The sequence below is a fragment of the Misgurnus anguillicaudatus genome, chromosome 3 (genome assembly GCF_027580225.2).
Source record: "Misgurnus anguillicaudatus chromosome 3, ASM2758022v2, whole genome shotgun sequence".
Taxonomy (NCBI): Eukaryota; Metazoa; Chordata; class Actinopteri; order Cypriniformes; family Cobitidae; genus Misgurnus; species Misgurnus anguillicaudatus.
Window position 1 is genome coordinate 10,937,792 of NC_073339.2, and position 16,815 is coordinate 10,954,606.

The 16,815-nt window shown below is 39.2% G+C and overlaps 1 protein-coding gene across 1 annotated transcript in view; it reads right to left on the reverse strand.

The window, feature by feature from the left end:
- The window catches only part of cfap58 (cilia and flagella associated protein 58), a 157,512-nt gene that overhangs the window by 38,699 nt on the left and 101,998 nt on the right, over positions 1–16,815 (reverse strand). The window contains exons 14-15 of the mRNA XM_055204571.2: positions 8,091–8,202; positions 7,881–7,985 (exon numbers count right to left, since the gene is read on the reverse strand). Coding sequence (XP_055060546.2) covers positions 7,881–7,985; positions 8,091–8,202 — 217 coding nt within the window. The remainder of the gene's footprint in view (positions 1–7,880; positions 7,986–8,090; positions 8,203–16,815) is intronic.

Sequence of the window (16,815 nt, forward strand, 5' to 3'; positions counted from 1 at the left end):
AACCTTTCCGGTAAATCAGTGCTCCCAATTTACCAGTAAGACAGGTTGTAAGATTAACGGTAATTTACCGGTAAGCGCTGTGTGTGAACGAAAAATATAGCATTACCGGCATTTAAAACTGATGACGTCAGACCGCGCTGACAGATCGGGCGGGCCAATCAGAAAGTTTTTTATACAGGTGACGCGGTTTCCCCCAGACTGTTTACAGACGTTTCCACACACATGTTGCTTAAAAGTCGAGCACACCTGAAGTTAACATCCACATTTCTTCACCAAAGTTGTTTAAAACAGCTTACCATCTAATTGCCAAATTGCCGACGTCCTTAGCACACCATCTGTGAAGCCTAATGTGCAAACGCGCAGGTTCCGTGTAACGCCGCCTAACGCAATGTTGTTTGGTCACGAGCAACTTCGCGACCGTTTGCCACAGATGTGAAAACAACAAAATACGGACCGTGGATATTAAGTCATGACCCGCCGTTTACAAATACGACACGGACGGAGCTCGCCGGCCGCGCGCCACAGGTAACTTCCGCTTTCTCTCCGAGTTTACCGGGATTTTGATACTGATGTGTGAATGATGTCTTGCTGGTAAAAAGACGGAACATCACTGCATGTGTGAACAGCACATTTTTGTATTTACTGGTAAATTCATTCTGGTAAATTCATGGTAATTTACCAGAATTACTGTGTGAAAGAGCTATAGTCTCAGACGACGATATATTTGTCCTGTGTGGCATCTAACATAGCTTCTCTTTGCGTTTTAAAATAGCGGTTGGTTGCAATTCGAAATCTCAACAGTAGAGTCGGCTAAAACACACATTACACCTTTTTGCTGCGTTCAGACCAGCCACGGTCGAGGATTCAAGTGCGAGTGATTTCAGTGTTAAGTCAAGTTGACGCGTGTCTGGAGGTCTCGCGGTGCGAATGAGGCATTTAACGTGGCGCGGTAGACGCGTTTCCACCTCATTTGTGCGTCTACTTGAGCGTTGCTGCGTGAAATGCGTGAGTTAAAAATGTAAACTTTGGCGGAAAAACGTGCCACGTTAACCAATCAGGAGCTTGCTCTAGTAGTGACATGAATACAAGAAGCGAGCGGAGTCGCAGAAGCCCCTCCCATGATGCGAATTTCCGCATGAATGTCTCGATGACTAGAATTTCACGCACAGCTTTCACGCATGAACAAAGTGAGTAAACTCAAAATGTTAAAGCGGCAAACCAGACACGGTAGAAGCGAATTTGACGCCTCAAATGCAGTTGGTGTGAACCCACAGTTAAAGTAGACAAAATTAACCATAGCAAATTTACAATCGCTTTCTTAACTGAAAAGGGATGGGTGTTTACTGTTTTTTTTATTCACCAATGAAACCTCTCTAGAATGTTACTACAAAAAAAAAACGAAACAAATAGCTAGCTATTTAAAATAAAGGGAAATATGATATGCCACACCCAAATCTTCCTGTTTCAATAAGTAATATGTCAACAGAGCGGAAATGTGCTTGTCAAGTGATTTCATCAGGTCTCAGAAGTTCTGAGTAGACCTGAAAAATATTTCTTTCAAAAAGTCAAATAAAAATAAAACGGACAAAATGATGACGATGCAAGATAAACCTTCTCAGAGAAATAAAACCTTTTAAAAAATGTTTTCTTTTGCTCACACCAGACCCTCAGTTATTCTAAAGGAACCGTTACCGTTTCACTGTTAAATGTCAGAAATGCAAGATACGTTTATAAGACAGTTAGTGTCCATAAACAGGTTAGCTTGAGGAGGGAGATTGAAAGACTGCAACATTTAAAGAAGTGATCTCAGATGAGCTTCGAAAAATAGGGATCGCAACCTTGCTCTGAGTGCTGGATACAAAGTAACGCTTTCCGTTCTGTCTATCCAAATGAAAGCTTCAGCTCGGAAAACTCAATCCGACTTGACAGGGTCTAATGATAAAGTTTTGCCGACCTTATGGCTCATCCGTGATGAGACCAATACAGTCTTATATAACGTTAACTTTAGGACATAATAAACCCTGCTGTTTTGTTGCTAAGGTGGAAATGATCCTTCCCGACGTACCTCAGCTGGTAATATGACACGATGAGTCATGTTATGACCGTATCTCGCAGCCACTGCATGAATAAATAGTTAAGCTACTAATTTCCTATTTAGATTTGCCAGCACGAATATTAACCGGCATGAGGCGCTCCATGTCTCATTTATTATTGCACTGCCCGATGCAAATAATGGGACAATTAGTGGTTGTTTCGCTGCAAAAAAACACTGTTCTATCATCGGTCATTTATTTGTCATAAAGAAATGCATTCTGTCTATCTATAATGCGTATTTTATACCAATACCAAAGCAACAGTGTTGTCTATCTACTGTATTAGTATCAATAAAAAGCATTGGCTATATCAGTGGTTCCCAAACTTTTTCAGCGCGCGGCCTCCCTTGTGTACGGTGCATTCCTTCGCGGCCCCCCAAAGAAAATTTGTGACAAAAAACTGTTCTAAAACTCAACATTTGAATAAAAAAACATTAAATTATACAAAAAAGTCGTGATTTTGGTTAGTAGCCTTTTTTTTAGGTTTAATTACACAGAATTCATGATAAATTAATGTATTTCATAAAATGTCATAAAACTGGGGCCCCCCTGGCACCATCTTGCGGCCCCCAGTTTGAAAACCACTGGGCTATATTGTTGAAACCATCACAATTTTAACTATTTAAACGATATAGCTGGTTTCGAAAGCCATTCAAGACGAGATGAGCTGATATGCCAAGCCCTGCTTAGTGACTTATGAGTTACAGTAATGGTGTAAATGGTGAATTATAGTACCACGTAGGACCTTCACCGTAGGCGCGAACAACGACACAACAAGGCTACACCGTCGGTCCTATGGAGAACTACACTCACCTAAAGGATTATTAGGAACACCATACTAATACTGTGTTTGACCCCCTTTCGCCTTCAGAACTGCCTTAACTCTATGTGGCAATGATTCAACAATTCTTTAGAAATGTTGGCCCATCTTGCAGTTGATGGAGATTTGTGGGATGCACATCCAGGGCACTAAGCTCCCGTTCCACCACATCCCAAAGATGCTCTATTACAGTGTTTCCCAATCCTGGTCCTCGGGCACCCCCTCCCAGAAAGTTGTAAATGTCTCCTTATTTAACACACCTGATTTAACTCATCAGCTTGTTAGGGACACATGTTTACCATTTTGGAAGGAGGCTGATGAGTCGAATCAGGTGCTTTAAATAAGGAGACATCTAAAACCCTCTGGGAGGGGGCGCCCGAGGACCAGGATTGGGAAACACTGCTCTATTGGGTTAAGATCTGGTGACTGTGGGGGCCATTTTAGTACAGTGAACTCATTGTCATGTTCAAGAAACCAATTTGAAATGATTCAAGCTTTGTGACATGGTGCATTATTCTGCTGAAAGTAGCCATAAGAGGATGGGTACATGGTGGTCATAAAGGGATGGATATGGTCAGAAACAATGCTCAGGTAGGCCGTGGCATTTAAATTGGTACTAAGGGGCCTAAGTGTGCCAAGAAAACATCCCCCACACCATTACACCATTGCTTTAATAAGAAATTGAACAGGTGTTCCTAATAATCCTTTAGGTGAGTGTATAATGAGCGCTTATGACCTTTAGCTACGTTTTAAATAAATAAATTAGCACTGATCCTCAATGTTCCCTCCAAGCTGTATGCATGCACAACCACGCATTTACAAAACAAGTGACCCTAAAAGGTTTTGCCAACTTTAGCCAAGGCATCAAAAGCAACCATAAATGCATACGTGTGGTTAAAATGTGTAAATGCTTTTTGGGGCCACTGTCTAAACTTTAACCACAAAAAATAACCACAAGTAATTTCTATATAACTTTATTTGTAAAAAAAAAGCGAAAACTCTGGCACATCATATATCATGTCTAAATATTGATAATGGGTTCTGAACTGAGTTTAAGAAAAGGTGAACCTGAAACGAATGATTAAATGTTTGAGAATTGCTGCTTGTGTCCTAAGATTGTGATTTAGTGTCTGCTAAGCTTCATTGGATACAAATGGTGAAAAAAGTACCTTTTTAAAGCGTCTGTCTCTCTGATGGTAATGGCATTTTCAAGGCCCATTTTATCATTTCAATTACTTCTCGGCTACATAACACTGCTTAAAAAAGAAAACTCTTCAAACCAAACATCGCACTCCACATCTACCCATCTAATAAGAGTAAATGGGATGACTGCTGCAGGAACATAATATCTGTTATTACCAGACAAATTGAAAACTCTACCAATTAAACTAATTAAAATCCTTAAATAAATCACAAAAATGAGTTACCTAACAGTGCCTCTCTGCTGTACTCCATCCATAACCTAATCAGACATATACGTTGCACTTACGTAAACAAAAATCGCTTCCTTGAATCTCGAGTCCCGCACCTGCTACATCTGAGAAAACATGTTGTTTCTAGTGTGAGTGATGAACAGCACTGACAGTACATTAGAAATGAGGAAGTGCTGTTGTGCCCTATGAATAATACACGCAATATACAATAACAAAGTGTGGAAAATGACTGTGGCTTATAGTAGTTCCAGACTGTAATTCAAATAATGCCCATCCAGACTCTGCTTATTTATGTAATATTGAATGGATACCTGGAAGGTTTCTGATGGCTTCCTAGACATAATAAAACTCTCCTTTCAATTGCTGAAGGGGTGCTTTTATTTATAGGCCCAAATACAACACATAAAAAACACTGACTAAATCCGAAACTGCATACTGCCATACTATATAGTAGGCAAAAAGCAGTAGGCGAATGAATAGTATGTCCGAAACCTCAGTATACGTAAAAGAGTAGGCGAGAATTACCGGGATTTTGGACTATTTCTCGCGACATTCAGAAGCAATACTTAAGTATCGTCCGAAAACGCCTACTTACCTAAAATATAGTAGGGGAAACAGTACGTGAACAGAGTAGTATGTCTGAATCCTCCGTATTCATTAAATCAGTAGGTGAAAAATCCTGGATACCCTACTGAGTCCGCCCAGATTTGGAAGCAAGCATCGGATGGACATTTCTATTCCAGCTTTCCCATGATGCCACGGGAAAGCAAAGCAATCGCCATATCGACCGGAAACCAGCCAATCGGGTGATTTCGATACACACACAGGACTGTTCCTCAGCACCCTGACTTCATCCACAGACCGGCCAGGATATACCACAAAGTGCTCAGCTGATTCATGAAAATAAAGCTGCAGAAATGTCACAGCTGTGTTGAGATGGCAGTAAATATGTGATACATTTGAATAAAGTTTTGTTTCATATGCTATTCACTTCTATACGTTTTCATTTATTGTGATGATTTTATTAAAGGATTAGTCCATTTTCTTAAAAGAAAAATCCAGATAATTTACTCACCACCATGTCATCCAAAATGTTGATGTCTTTCTTTGTTCGGTCGAGAGGAAATTATGTTTTTTGAGGGGGGCATTGCAGGATTTTTCTAATTTTTGTGGACTTTGATGGAACCCAGCATTTGGTACTTGACTTAGCACGTGGCGGTTTTTTTCAACGGAGTTTTAAAGGACTATAAGCGATCCCAGACGAGGCGTGGGGGTCTTGTCTGGCGGGACGATTGTCATTTTTGGCGGGAAAGATTACAAATGTACACTTTTGGAGCACAACTTCTCGTCTGGATCTGAGCGCGATGTGCTAGCGTGACCCGACGCAATGCGTCATGACGTCAAGAGGTCACAGAGGACGAACGCGAAACTCCGCCCCAGTGTTTACATGTGTTGAGAAAGAGAACCGTTCCGACGTTGTTGTATGTCAACCGCAAATGTGCGTTTTATATATGTAACACGTGACCTCCCTACGTCACTACGCATTTACATTAGGTCACGCTGGACCGGACCTAGACAAAAAGTTGTGGTTTAAAGGTACATATTTTTTATTTTTTTTTGTCAAGGGTGACAATCGTTTTGCTAGATAAGACCCTTATGCCTCGTTTGGGATTGTTTGTGGTCCTTTGGGACTCCGTTGAAGAAAACTGTTATGTGTTGAGTTAAGTATTAAATGTTGGGTTCTATTAAAGTCCATTAAAATTAGAAAAATCCTGCAATGTTTTCCTCAAAAAACATAATTTCTTCTTGACTGAACAAAGAAAGACATCAACATTTTGGATGACATGGTGGTGAGTAAATTATCTGGATTTTTCTTTTAAGAAAATGGACTAATCCTTTAATTCATTATTTTTTATTCATGTTTCCTGATGTTTTAAGTAAATAAAAGAGCAAAGATTGCATGAAATGGGATTTACTTCAGCCACCACAGAGATCATCCTTGTCTAAAGTGAAGAAACTAGATGATTATTTTTATTTTCAGGGTCCAGATTTCAAATTTTTAATTAAAATGTTTTATTTATTTTGGAGTTTGTGCTTGCAATATTTTAAGATTAGCGATGGTTTTTAAATATGGTTAGAATGAATTAAAATGAATTAAAATATTAAGATTAGACAAAATATGAATTCTAATAACATTTTATTTCATTAATAGCTCAGACAAAATCCTAATTGACTCTGGCCTGGGGGGGCAGTGCCCCCCCTCCCCCTCCCAAACTCTGTCTTTGCTTAATTTTCAATTAGTATTTCTTTCTCTCCTGCCCCCTTATATTCTTTTAGTTGTATCGTTGTTTTAGGTGGGACAATGATGGTAAAAGTGGATTTAAACATCATAAAGGTGAGCTATATGAAAGCATAATCTGATTTTTGGTTTAGTGTCAATAAAGAGGAACTTTAGCTGAATTTAAGGGGTATAGGGGTACATAACACTATCGAAGGCAATATTAGAAAGTAATCTGACTTGAGCATTAGAAAGTATTGGAAAGTTTTTCGAACAAAGTTGCCTGCTAGATTCAAGCAAATTGTATATTGCTTGAAAATTAAACACATTCCATTCACATTTGCTTGTATGCTACACTTTTGAATAAATGTGAACAAAGCCCCCTCCCTGTGGGACCCCCTTATGCTGCGTTCACACCAGCCACGGTAGAGGCGGCAAAAATGCGCTATTCGCACATAATAAGTTTACGCGCTTACTTCGCACGTGAAATTCTAGTTATTCGAGACATTCATGCGGAAATTCGAGTCATGGGAGGGTCTTCTGCAACTCCCCTGAGGCTGATTGAAGGTACTGATTGGTTAACGCGGGGTGGTAATCCACTGAAGTTCAGATTTTTCAACTCGCGCATTTCCAGGGGCAACGCTTAATTTGCGTGGAACGCGACTTAACATGTAAATCACTCGTGCTTGCTGCCTCTACCATGTCTGGTGTGAACCCTACATTAAAGAAAATTCATAAAACAATCTCAAACTTAGAATTTGAATAAAACAATTAATTACACAGAATTTATGATAAATTTATGTATTTTATACAGCCTAATCAGTCACGGTATATTTTGCTCATTTATCTGCTTCATTGTCACAGATCTCCACATTTTTCGTTTCTGTACCACTTTCTTTTCCGTGTCGGGTTTCACGTATTGGTTTAAAAATCTGGAAAAAATTTGTATAAACCAATAATTAAAGTGACATCCTATCCCCAACCCCAAATCTAACCCCAAACCCAAGCGACAAAGGTTTAAAAATAGGAAAAACAATTGAGTAACCAATATGTGAAACTGACACGGAAAAGAAAGTCTGTGGTACGGACACGGAAAAATGCAGAGATCCGTGACAATGAGACGGATAAATGAGCAAAATATTCCGTGACTATATCAGGTAACCATTGGTTTAAGCAAATGTGAGACAGATTGAACAGAAATAAATGTATGTTAAAACAAAATGGATATCATTTTATCAATTGCAGTAGTTTCTTACCTGTAGCAGAAGTTCTTTCTCCACAACTTCTTGAGTCTTAGATATGAGTCGCCGCTGCAGAGAGTGAACCTTCTGAATCAACCCAAAGGTGCTTGGATCACTTGCCTAAAAGAGAAGCGAAACTACATAATTCAAGACGTTTCCAACCATATAAATAAGCATATTCTTTTAAAAGCCTGTCACCCTTAAACAGCTAATGTAAAATCCTACCTCTAGTTTTCTCCAGCGGTGAACATTCAATGGATTAGTGAGTTCCTCCTCCAGGGCTCGACACCGGGTTCTCTCTTTTAGCAGCTCCCTCTGCATGTGAAACGCTTCCTTTCTGCCATCAAACAAAGACAGACCAGCACATAGTAAGACTGGCTCTATAATAAAAATGAACAACTGTCTACTAATTTACAGTCGGTCGTTTAAAGGTCCCTGTATGCTGGCACGATGCAACAGCACTCTGAAAATGAATTTCCACAAGAGGTTTAAAACCTCTGCACTTTACATAGTCAACTCAACACGCCCAAACAGTAAAATGCAAACACGGTGTCAAGTAAAAGAGAGAGAAACAAATCTATTTGAATCTTATATCGACAGGTTATGGCTTGAAACAAAATCCAACTGATCTATCTATCTCGGCATACACAATATCTAAACAGATGGAGAGGCTGTACAAACAGGGCGCATCTATCTCACCTGTACAGTACAGCACACATGTATTGCGTCTTACTGTTTTTGGTAACACTTTATTTTACGGTGTCTTTGTTACACATGTTACATGTAATTATTATAGTAATAACAGTTAATTATGCATAAGTACAAGCAACTAACCCTAAACCAAACCCTATTCCTAACCCCAACCCTACAGTAAGTACATGTTGTTGATGATTATTACTTGGTGCTTAAATATATAATTATAATGTAACAGTGACGCCTTAAAATAAAGTCTAACTCTGTTTTTTTTATGTAAGTGGTGTCTGCCTATCCAAAACTTAAAGGTGCAGTGTGTAACTTTTAGTAGGATATTTTGAGAGCAATGCAATATAATATAAACAACCATGTTTTCAGTGGTGTATAAAGACCTTACAAAATTAACTTTATTGTTTTTATTACCTTAGAATGAAACGTTTTTATCTACATACACTGCGGGTCCCCTTACATGGAAGCCGCCATTTTGCACCATCATGTTTCTACAGTAGCCCTAAATGGACAAACTGCTCTACAGAGCGGGTTTGTCACTACATTGTATCAGCCGATGACATGTTTGTCCTGTGCCGGCTCCGTAGCTTCTCTATGTGCTTCGGAATGGAGGGGTGCAATTCGCCACCTCACCCCTAGATTCCGCTAAAATCTACACACTGCACCTTTAAAGAACAAACCCAACCCGTATGTATTAAACTTTGTGCATAATCCATCCTGCACCATATGTGCTATAGACATGTGTGACAGCTGGTTTATTGAGGAATGTTGAATGTGTTTCATACTTTTCAAAGTGATAATATGGCTTTGCCTGGTGGATTACGAAAGAAGCAAATATTGGAAACTTATACATCATATAGTAGAACAGAATATCATAAAACATTAAGAGGTGAGTGTTTGACTAGATGGGCAAGTAAGCAACCACACACACACCAAAAAAAAAAAAAAAACATACCCCAACTACACACTACAGCCTAGCATCATGGTGATGGATATTAAACAGGCAAGCACTACACTGTAAAAAAATTGCTGTAATTATGCAGCTGGTTGCCAGTAACTTACTGTAGAAGATAAAGACTGAAAATGTTTCATGTTCATTTAACATTGAACAAACTGTTGCTAGTAAATAACATAAATGTAAAATCTACAGTAAGTTACTGGCAGCTAGTTGCCAGTAATACCCAGTAATACTGTAATTTCTACAGATATTTTTTACAGTGTACTCACAATAAAAAAAGTATAAATCTAGTTTAACAATTGTAGATGATTGGCATCCAACCTGGCCTTAACTGTATCGTGTAGATACACCCACATTTGGTATCATCAATTTTAGCAAATCATAAGACAACCAGTGACTTCCTTTGACCTGCAGTGATTTTGCTCTGCAAATAAACAGCTTGAATTCCATCTGCCGTCTTATTAGAACTAGTTTTTCGCCTGAGAATGTAAATTAAACTCTGTTTTGGTCACAACAGAAAAACAGCTTGAAATGCATTCGAAATATAGAAATTAAGTTTTTTTTTTTTATTGCCATAATATCTGTGCTGTAACACCACAGGGGTTCAAAATAATGTATTTTTGTTGCCCAATTATTAAAATGAATTAAAAGTGCAATGTGTAACTTTTAGGAGGAAATGCTAAACTAAATTATCAGTGGTGTATAAAGACCTTACAAAATGAACTGTGTTGCTTTTATTACCTTAGTATAAACTGTTTTTAATCTACATACACCACGGGTATCCGTTGGCCCTGTCCCAAATGGCACACTCCGGATTTGTGGACTCACTTTGATGACATCATGTACTGCAGACCTTAGGGACCCTTGACGCGAGTCTACAAGGGTGCACCAGAGTTGTATTTTGGGACAGACTCAAGCGTCTCGCCTGAAATATGAAGAGAAGCGATGAACTCCTCCCAACCGTCGTCTGATTGCTCTTTCGCAAGGACTTCTGGGTTGGTAAAGTGCGTGGAGCCTGCAGCAGTGCGGGCTTTGCCGAAACCGCATCAAGGGTGCAGAGGGGGCACTGGTGAGCATACTTCAGAGCGTAAAAATGACAGATGGAACACCTTGAAGACTTGAAGACTAAGCGAGCATGTGCAATTTAAGAGACCAAAATTGCACATGAAGTGCGCCACTTGGGACAGGGCATTTGTCTCAGATGATGATATGTTTGTCCTATCGCAGCTACCGTAGCTCCTCATTGCGTTTTAAAATTGGGATTGAGCACTGTTGCCTCACGGCAAGAAGGTCCTCGGTTCAAGCCCCGGCTAGGGCAGATGGCCTTCCTGTGTGGAGTTTCTGCATGTTCTCCCTGTGTCAGTGTGGGTTTACTCCGGGTACTCCGGTTTCCTCCCACAGGCCAAAAACACGCAAGTTGCAAATTGGAGATACCAAATTGTCCCTCCCCCAACTTGTGTGTATGAATCAACTTTTCTGAATAGAACTTGTGTATGGATTACCTAGTTCTCGCCATGAATATAGCCGTAGATGCTGGAATGGTGTTAAGAAATAAAGGAAGAAGAAGAAGAAAATTGGGGTTGGTTTCAATCTCACCACTAGATGTTACTAAAACACATTACACCTTTAAATAACGCATAATCAATCTTTATTTGTTTTGAGACCAAAATCATACCATATTCCACAATATGGCCCTAAAATGCACAGCTTGCTCGCAAAATCACTAGCCCGACATCCCGGGGCTATTGTGCCTAACAGTCGGGCTACCAAAATGCATCTCCGCCCTGCACGTCGGGCTATCTTGACTTTTAGGGAGGAAAAATATATTTAAATGCTTTTGCATTCTCTTAATTATGGTGTATGTAATTCAGGCATTCGTGTTTGGACCCGCGCTTGCGTTAACTTTCTATTCGCAATTGCGTGAAGCTGCGAACTGTACAGGAAGCAAGCAGTACTATTGGATCTGGATCTGTTGAGCAAAATTTCCTTCAACGTTGTCCTGTCAGTATTACTAATACTATCCTCACGTAAAAATGAAATCTCCTGCCGCAAGATTTAAATTAATATAGATTTCATGTGCAGAGAACTGTAAAAAAGACTACAGTATGCGTGTCTCCGTGCAGAACTCGCTCTTAAAGCGACAATAGACCCTATTTTTCTAATTGGGAAAATTATCCAATCTGTAACTGGAAAAACATTGTATGATCCAAACTATGAGTTTTGTGACCGAGTTAACCACTATTAAATATTATATATATATATATATATATATATATATATATATATATATATATATATATATATCCAGTGTGGAGATGAGCAGAAACAGTTGGCTTGCTTGGAAATGTTTTGTTTGTAAAAATTGGCAGATTAAACATTGTGGTCAGTGGCCCTATACTGTAGGCTTTGTATTGGCAAAATTTGGCCCGTGGTGAAAACTAATTGAGGAACCCTGTGCTATGCCCTTAACGAACTTCGCATCGAGCGCCCTCAAAAAAAGAAGTCACCGGCCGCCACTGCCAGTTAGAAGCAAATACATGTATTGATGATTGTAATTTGATTATTTTGTGGTCCGCACGTAACTTCCGGAAACTCCACTAAGAATAAATAACAACAAAGTTCTTTAAACATAGTTTATTTATATAACAAGCATAAAAACAACACATAGATTACCTAGGAAACCAAAATATTTGTTATTTTCGACGAGACATTTGTTAAAGAGAGCAGTTTAGCAACTAGTCAGACCATTAAAAAAAATGAAACCGGAAGTAAAGTTCGGATCCAGACGTGTATTGCGTCAGCGCACGTGCGTCAGATGAAACCATCTATATGTGTTATTTGTGTTTTGATAGATGTTTTATCTCAATATTCTTCATTAAAAGTAATGTCTTTTTATTCGCATTTATTTTGGGCTACCAAAAACTGAAGAGGGCCTACCCGAAGGGCTACCAGGGATTTTGAAATTTTGCAAGCCCTGAGTTGGAATAATTTGTTAATGGCCCATCCTACTTTTATAAATGGCCAAAAGCATTTAGTTTAACTCATAGCTTGGAATCTAATGAAAAGAGCAGAATGATGTAAAATATTTGATCTGTACTGGCGGAAGTGACAGACTCTACGTTTTGTATGCTTACATCTCTAAATGCAAATTTTGTCTCTTTAATTTATGTTTGATGCACACTACTTTATAAATATTTTAAGGTAAACACATTTATACCAAAATCCAAAAAACTTCAAATTTGATTTCATGGGGACTTTAAGCCCCATTGTACCATATAGATGTAACACAGCCATATAGCAACATATTGACTGTTAAGCCTAAATTATATGATCCTCTATTTAATGCTAAGCCTTAAAACTTTTCACTACAGCAATGGGAAGAGATGGATGATGATAGTACACAGCTCATTTACCTGAGCGCAGTGAAGGTTGAATTTATGAGGGCTTTAGCAGTTAGCATGCTAAATTGATCAATAAGTCATTTCCTATGGGAAAAAACTGCTATTACCAAACTCTTTGACGCGCTATCATTTGTCTAGCAATGCAAGTAAATCACAGAGGTTTCTACGAGCGTTGCAGTGCTGAAGACCACTGTAAGATTGCTTGTAAATGGCACAAATTGATTTTTCAAGGCCTGCAAAGTGGCACTGGTGATTCAGACAAAATCAATGAAGTCTATAATGATCATAACTGTCACATTGTCAGATCTCTTTATTAGATTCATGTGTTTTTGTGTTTAGATCCCAGCAGGAGATTTCAATCAAGACTTTGTAGATTGAAACTAATGGTTGGAGGAGCAGAACAAGATTCCAGGGGCATTGATGTTAAAAGACATCTATTGTATACCTATTGCATCACTGACAGTCAAGTTGATTGTGTGAAACACTCTTTTAGCAGATGGTTGGCTCTATGGGTCAGTCTACTCAAACTCCCTTTGACCGTTTTCATCTAGTAATCTAGAAATAACATCTGTCTGTGGTGGTCACCTGAGACGGATCACTGTTTACACCTGATTTAAACAAACATCTCCTACACCACTTGCTAATGCCAGGTGTGAAAAAGACAAACAGCAGGATTCACCTTCTGTCAAGCATAGTTTTAGTTCAAGATTAATACCAAACAGATGGAGAAAACTTGAGCGCACACTCTAAACCAAACTAACTAGCAAATGGAAAGTCATGTCTGCTGATATCATTTCCAAAAATTATCGGTTATTTAATGTCATATGCCAAACATATGACACCCCAAACTCATAATTACAATGAACTACATCGCACATATCTTCAAAAAATCCCATCTTTTAATGACATAAGCGCACTTGGGTACCGGTACGGATCATTGGGGAGGGGGGACAAACGTACTCAAGCACGGTTCGGTCCGGATAAGTATGATGTGGGCACGCCCTGAAACACTTTGATTACTCAAGAGTTAGTGTATCTAGAGTTGCAACGGTTCTCGGTAAAGTATCGATCCCTCACCTTATCCTCCCACGGTTCGGCACGCACGGCACCGCGTTTGATTCGACCACGCATTTCTAAAATAGTTTGCCAGCACCTCCCTAAAGCACATCTGACAGTATTCAGTGGGATCGCTCCCTTAACTCTTTTCCCGCCATTGACGAGTTATCTCATCAATTAAGAGAAAACGCATCCCTGCCAATGACGAGATTTTACGGCAATCCATGTTTCTGTTACTATCCACCAGGTGGCGCTCTTACCCAACTTATAAAACCCGCAAGTACTCCCTTATATATAGTTGAAACTCCCTGTAATTTTGAGGATCGCTCTAAATCTGAAAAATGCGATTATCTCAGCTTTTTGCTCAACATTTTGTATTTTCTATATACTGAAAATTCCAGCTAAGACCAGCATAAGCTGGTTTTAGCTGGTTTAAGGTGGCATTAGCTGGTTTAAGCTGGTCCTCCCAGCTTGGCAAAGCTGGTGGGTCAGCTGGTCATCCAGCCTGACCAGCTAAGTCCAGCTAGATCAGCTTAAAAAGTGACCAAAACACAGCTAGACCAGCTTGCTACACCAGCTAAAACCAGCTCACTAGCTTATGCTGGTCTTAGCTGGACTTTTCAGTAGGGTTTGCAAAAACGTACAGATATTTGAGAGGTGATAAAAAGAGAACAAATAAAGACGAGATCAAAAAGGTTTTTGTCTGAAAGCAGAAGGTCTGTTTTTTATTTGATATGTTGTTTGTATGTTTATATTTAAAGAAGAAAATGTACTGGAAGGCATAAAACTTTTCCGGAAAAAAAATGCTAGTACTGGCAACACTAGTGTTGGTTTCCTAACTTTAGTGTAGATACCAATACATGTTCGAAAAATCCAACGGTTTCCAAACAACATGTCAGACGTAGGGAATAACACAATACGTGACTCTAGAGCATAATTACTGACGTCACAGCTTCTGTATTAATCTTAGTCAACGCACTACATGCTGAACAATAGACCTGAAAGGATCTCCTCTTGAGACTGGGCAAAAATAACAGCAGCTTTTCCATTTGCTGCCTTTGGGTTTAATTTATGCATTTTAATTGTGTTTTTGGCAAAGGTTTTGTTTTCCCGCTCTTACCATTCTCTCTTCACAGCCGCAATTCGCATGAATACATCACTGTCCGCTAAAGGAAACCAAGCCATCCATCTTTCCATGTCAACAAATTAATTCCACCATGACAAATAAATAACCAATTCAGTATGGGGCGAAAAAAGCACATTCTTTGTCCATACGGTTCTCTTGTTTGGCTATTTAGTTTGTATTCCTCCAATGTGTCTTTGTGGCTGCCTGAAGAGAGATTTGCATCGAGATACTGAGGGTGAGTGTAGGTATATAGATTGATTTATTCAGGAAGGCAGGGTTGATATCGCAGACTTAAACTTTAATCGCAATGCTTAAGAGTTCAGGACTTTCGCCCACACACACACAGGCAGGCACACAAATCCGAAATCACAACACATATACCTGTACCTTACTACAGTACATTTCTTGCCTCTGCATTGATTCTGTGTGTGTAGACAGATGTGTGTGAGTGTGTGTCGTGAAGTATATAATGGAGTTATGTGAATGTGTAAACCGGCCAATGATTTATTTCCTGCATTGCAAAATGGGGTTCCCAGTGGCACTGCACATTTACAGTCAATAACAGACAAGCCAAGAAAAACTCCACAAAACAAAACAACATGGCCTGTAACTGGCATTGTTACAGATTACAGGCCCAATTATCTTCCGCAACCACCCACAACTATACACGTACAGCATTAACAATCAGCTTATATAGGCTAAAATAACTTTATTTGCATACAATGTAAATGAATCAAATTAGCCAATTAAAATGGCTTTTACATTCAAGCATGAGTGTGCATCAAACAACATTTTCTGCTACACCTGCATTGTGTAAGAGTGTGATTTCTGGAGCACCGACAGTTTCCAGAAAAGAAAAACACCCAATGCTGCTCACAGAGTCCACAGAGCACTAAAGCTCTGGGGTGTGTGAGTCACCGGGTCAATCCCACAATCCACATGGACAGCATGACATTGGACTTTTGTAAAAGTGAACAGAAAACCCTTGGTCAAAACACAGCATTAGAAGCATTTGGTATTTGCGATTTCTTTACATTTTTAAAGTCCCAATAAATCAAAACTGATTTTTTTTATTTTTGAATGCAATATTGCATTAGACCACCTACTTTCAGATGGAGCGACATTTACAACACAGAGCTGTAGTTCACTGACAACCTGTGATAATGAATGCGATATTGCATAGCTTGTCAGTGAACTACTGTGTAGTAAATAGGGCTGCAAATTCTAGGAATTTTCAAGGCTGGAAACTTCCAATGGGAATTAACGGGAATATACGGGAATTAATGGGAATAAATTGTGAATTTAAAAAACAGAGTTGCCTATAGTGCTGCACAATTAATCGCATCGCAATCGCGGTGTCAGCCTGTGCGATTATATGACAGCAAAATGTTGCAATTATATTAGATAAATAAATGTGTGGACTTGTTAACACAAACTTTCTTGTCTGATGATTTTCCTTGCTGTTTAAAAAAAGAAAGAAAAACGAACAAAAAAGGCAGTGCACGTGTGGCATGCACGTGTGTGGTGTGCATCATCACTTATACCAGAGCGAAGATGGATGCAGAGGAGGTTGACAGTGATCTGGTAGCTAAAAAAAAATCTACGTCTGTTGTATGGCGGTATTTTGGATTTAGGATTACTGACACTGAGCAGTTGCTACACGTGGCAATACGAAAACATTTCTAGTTTTACAAATACACATTTTAG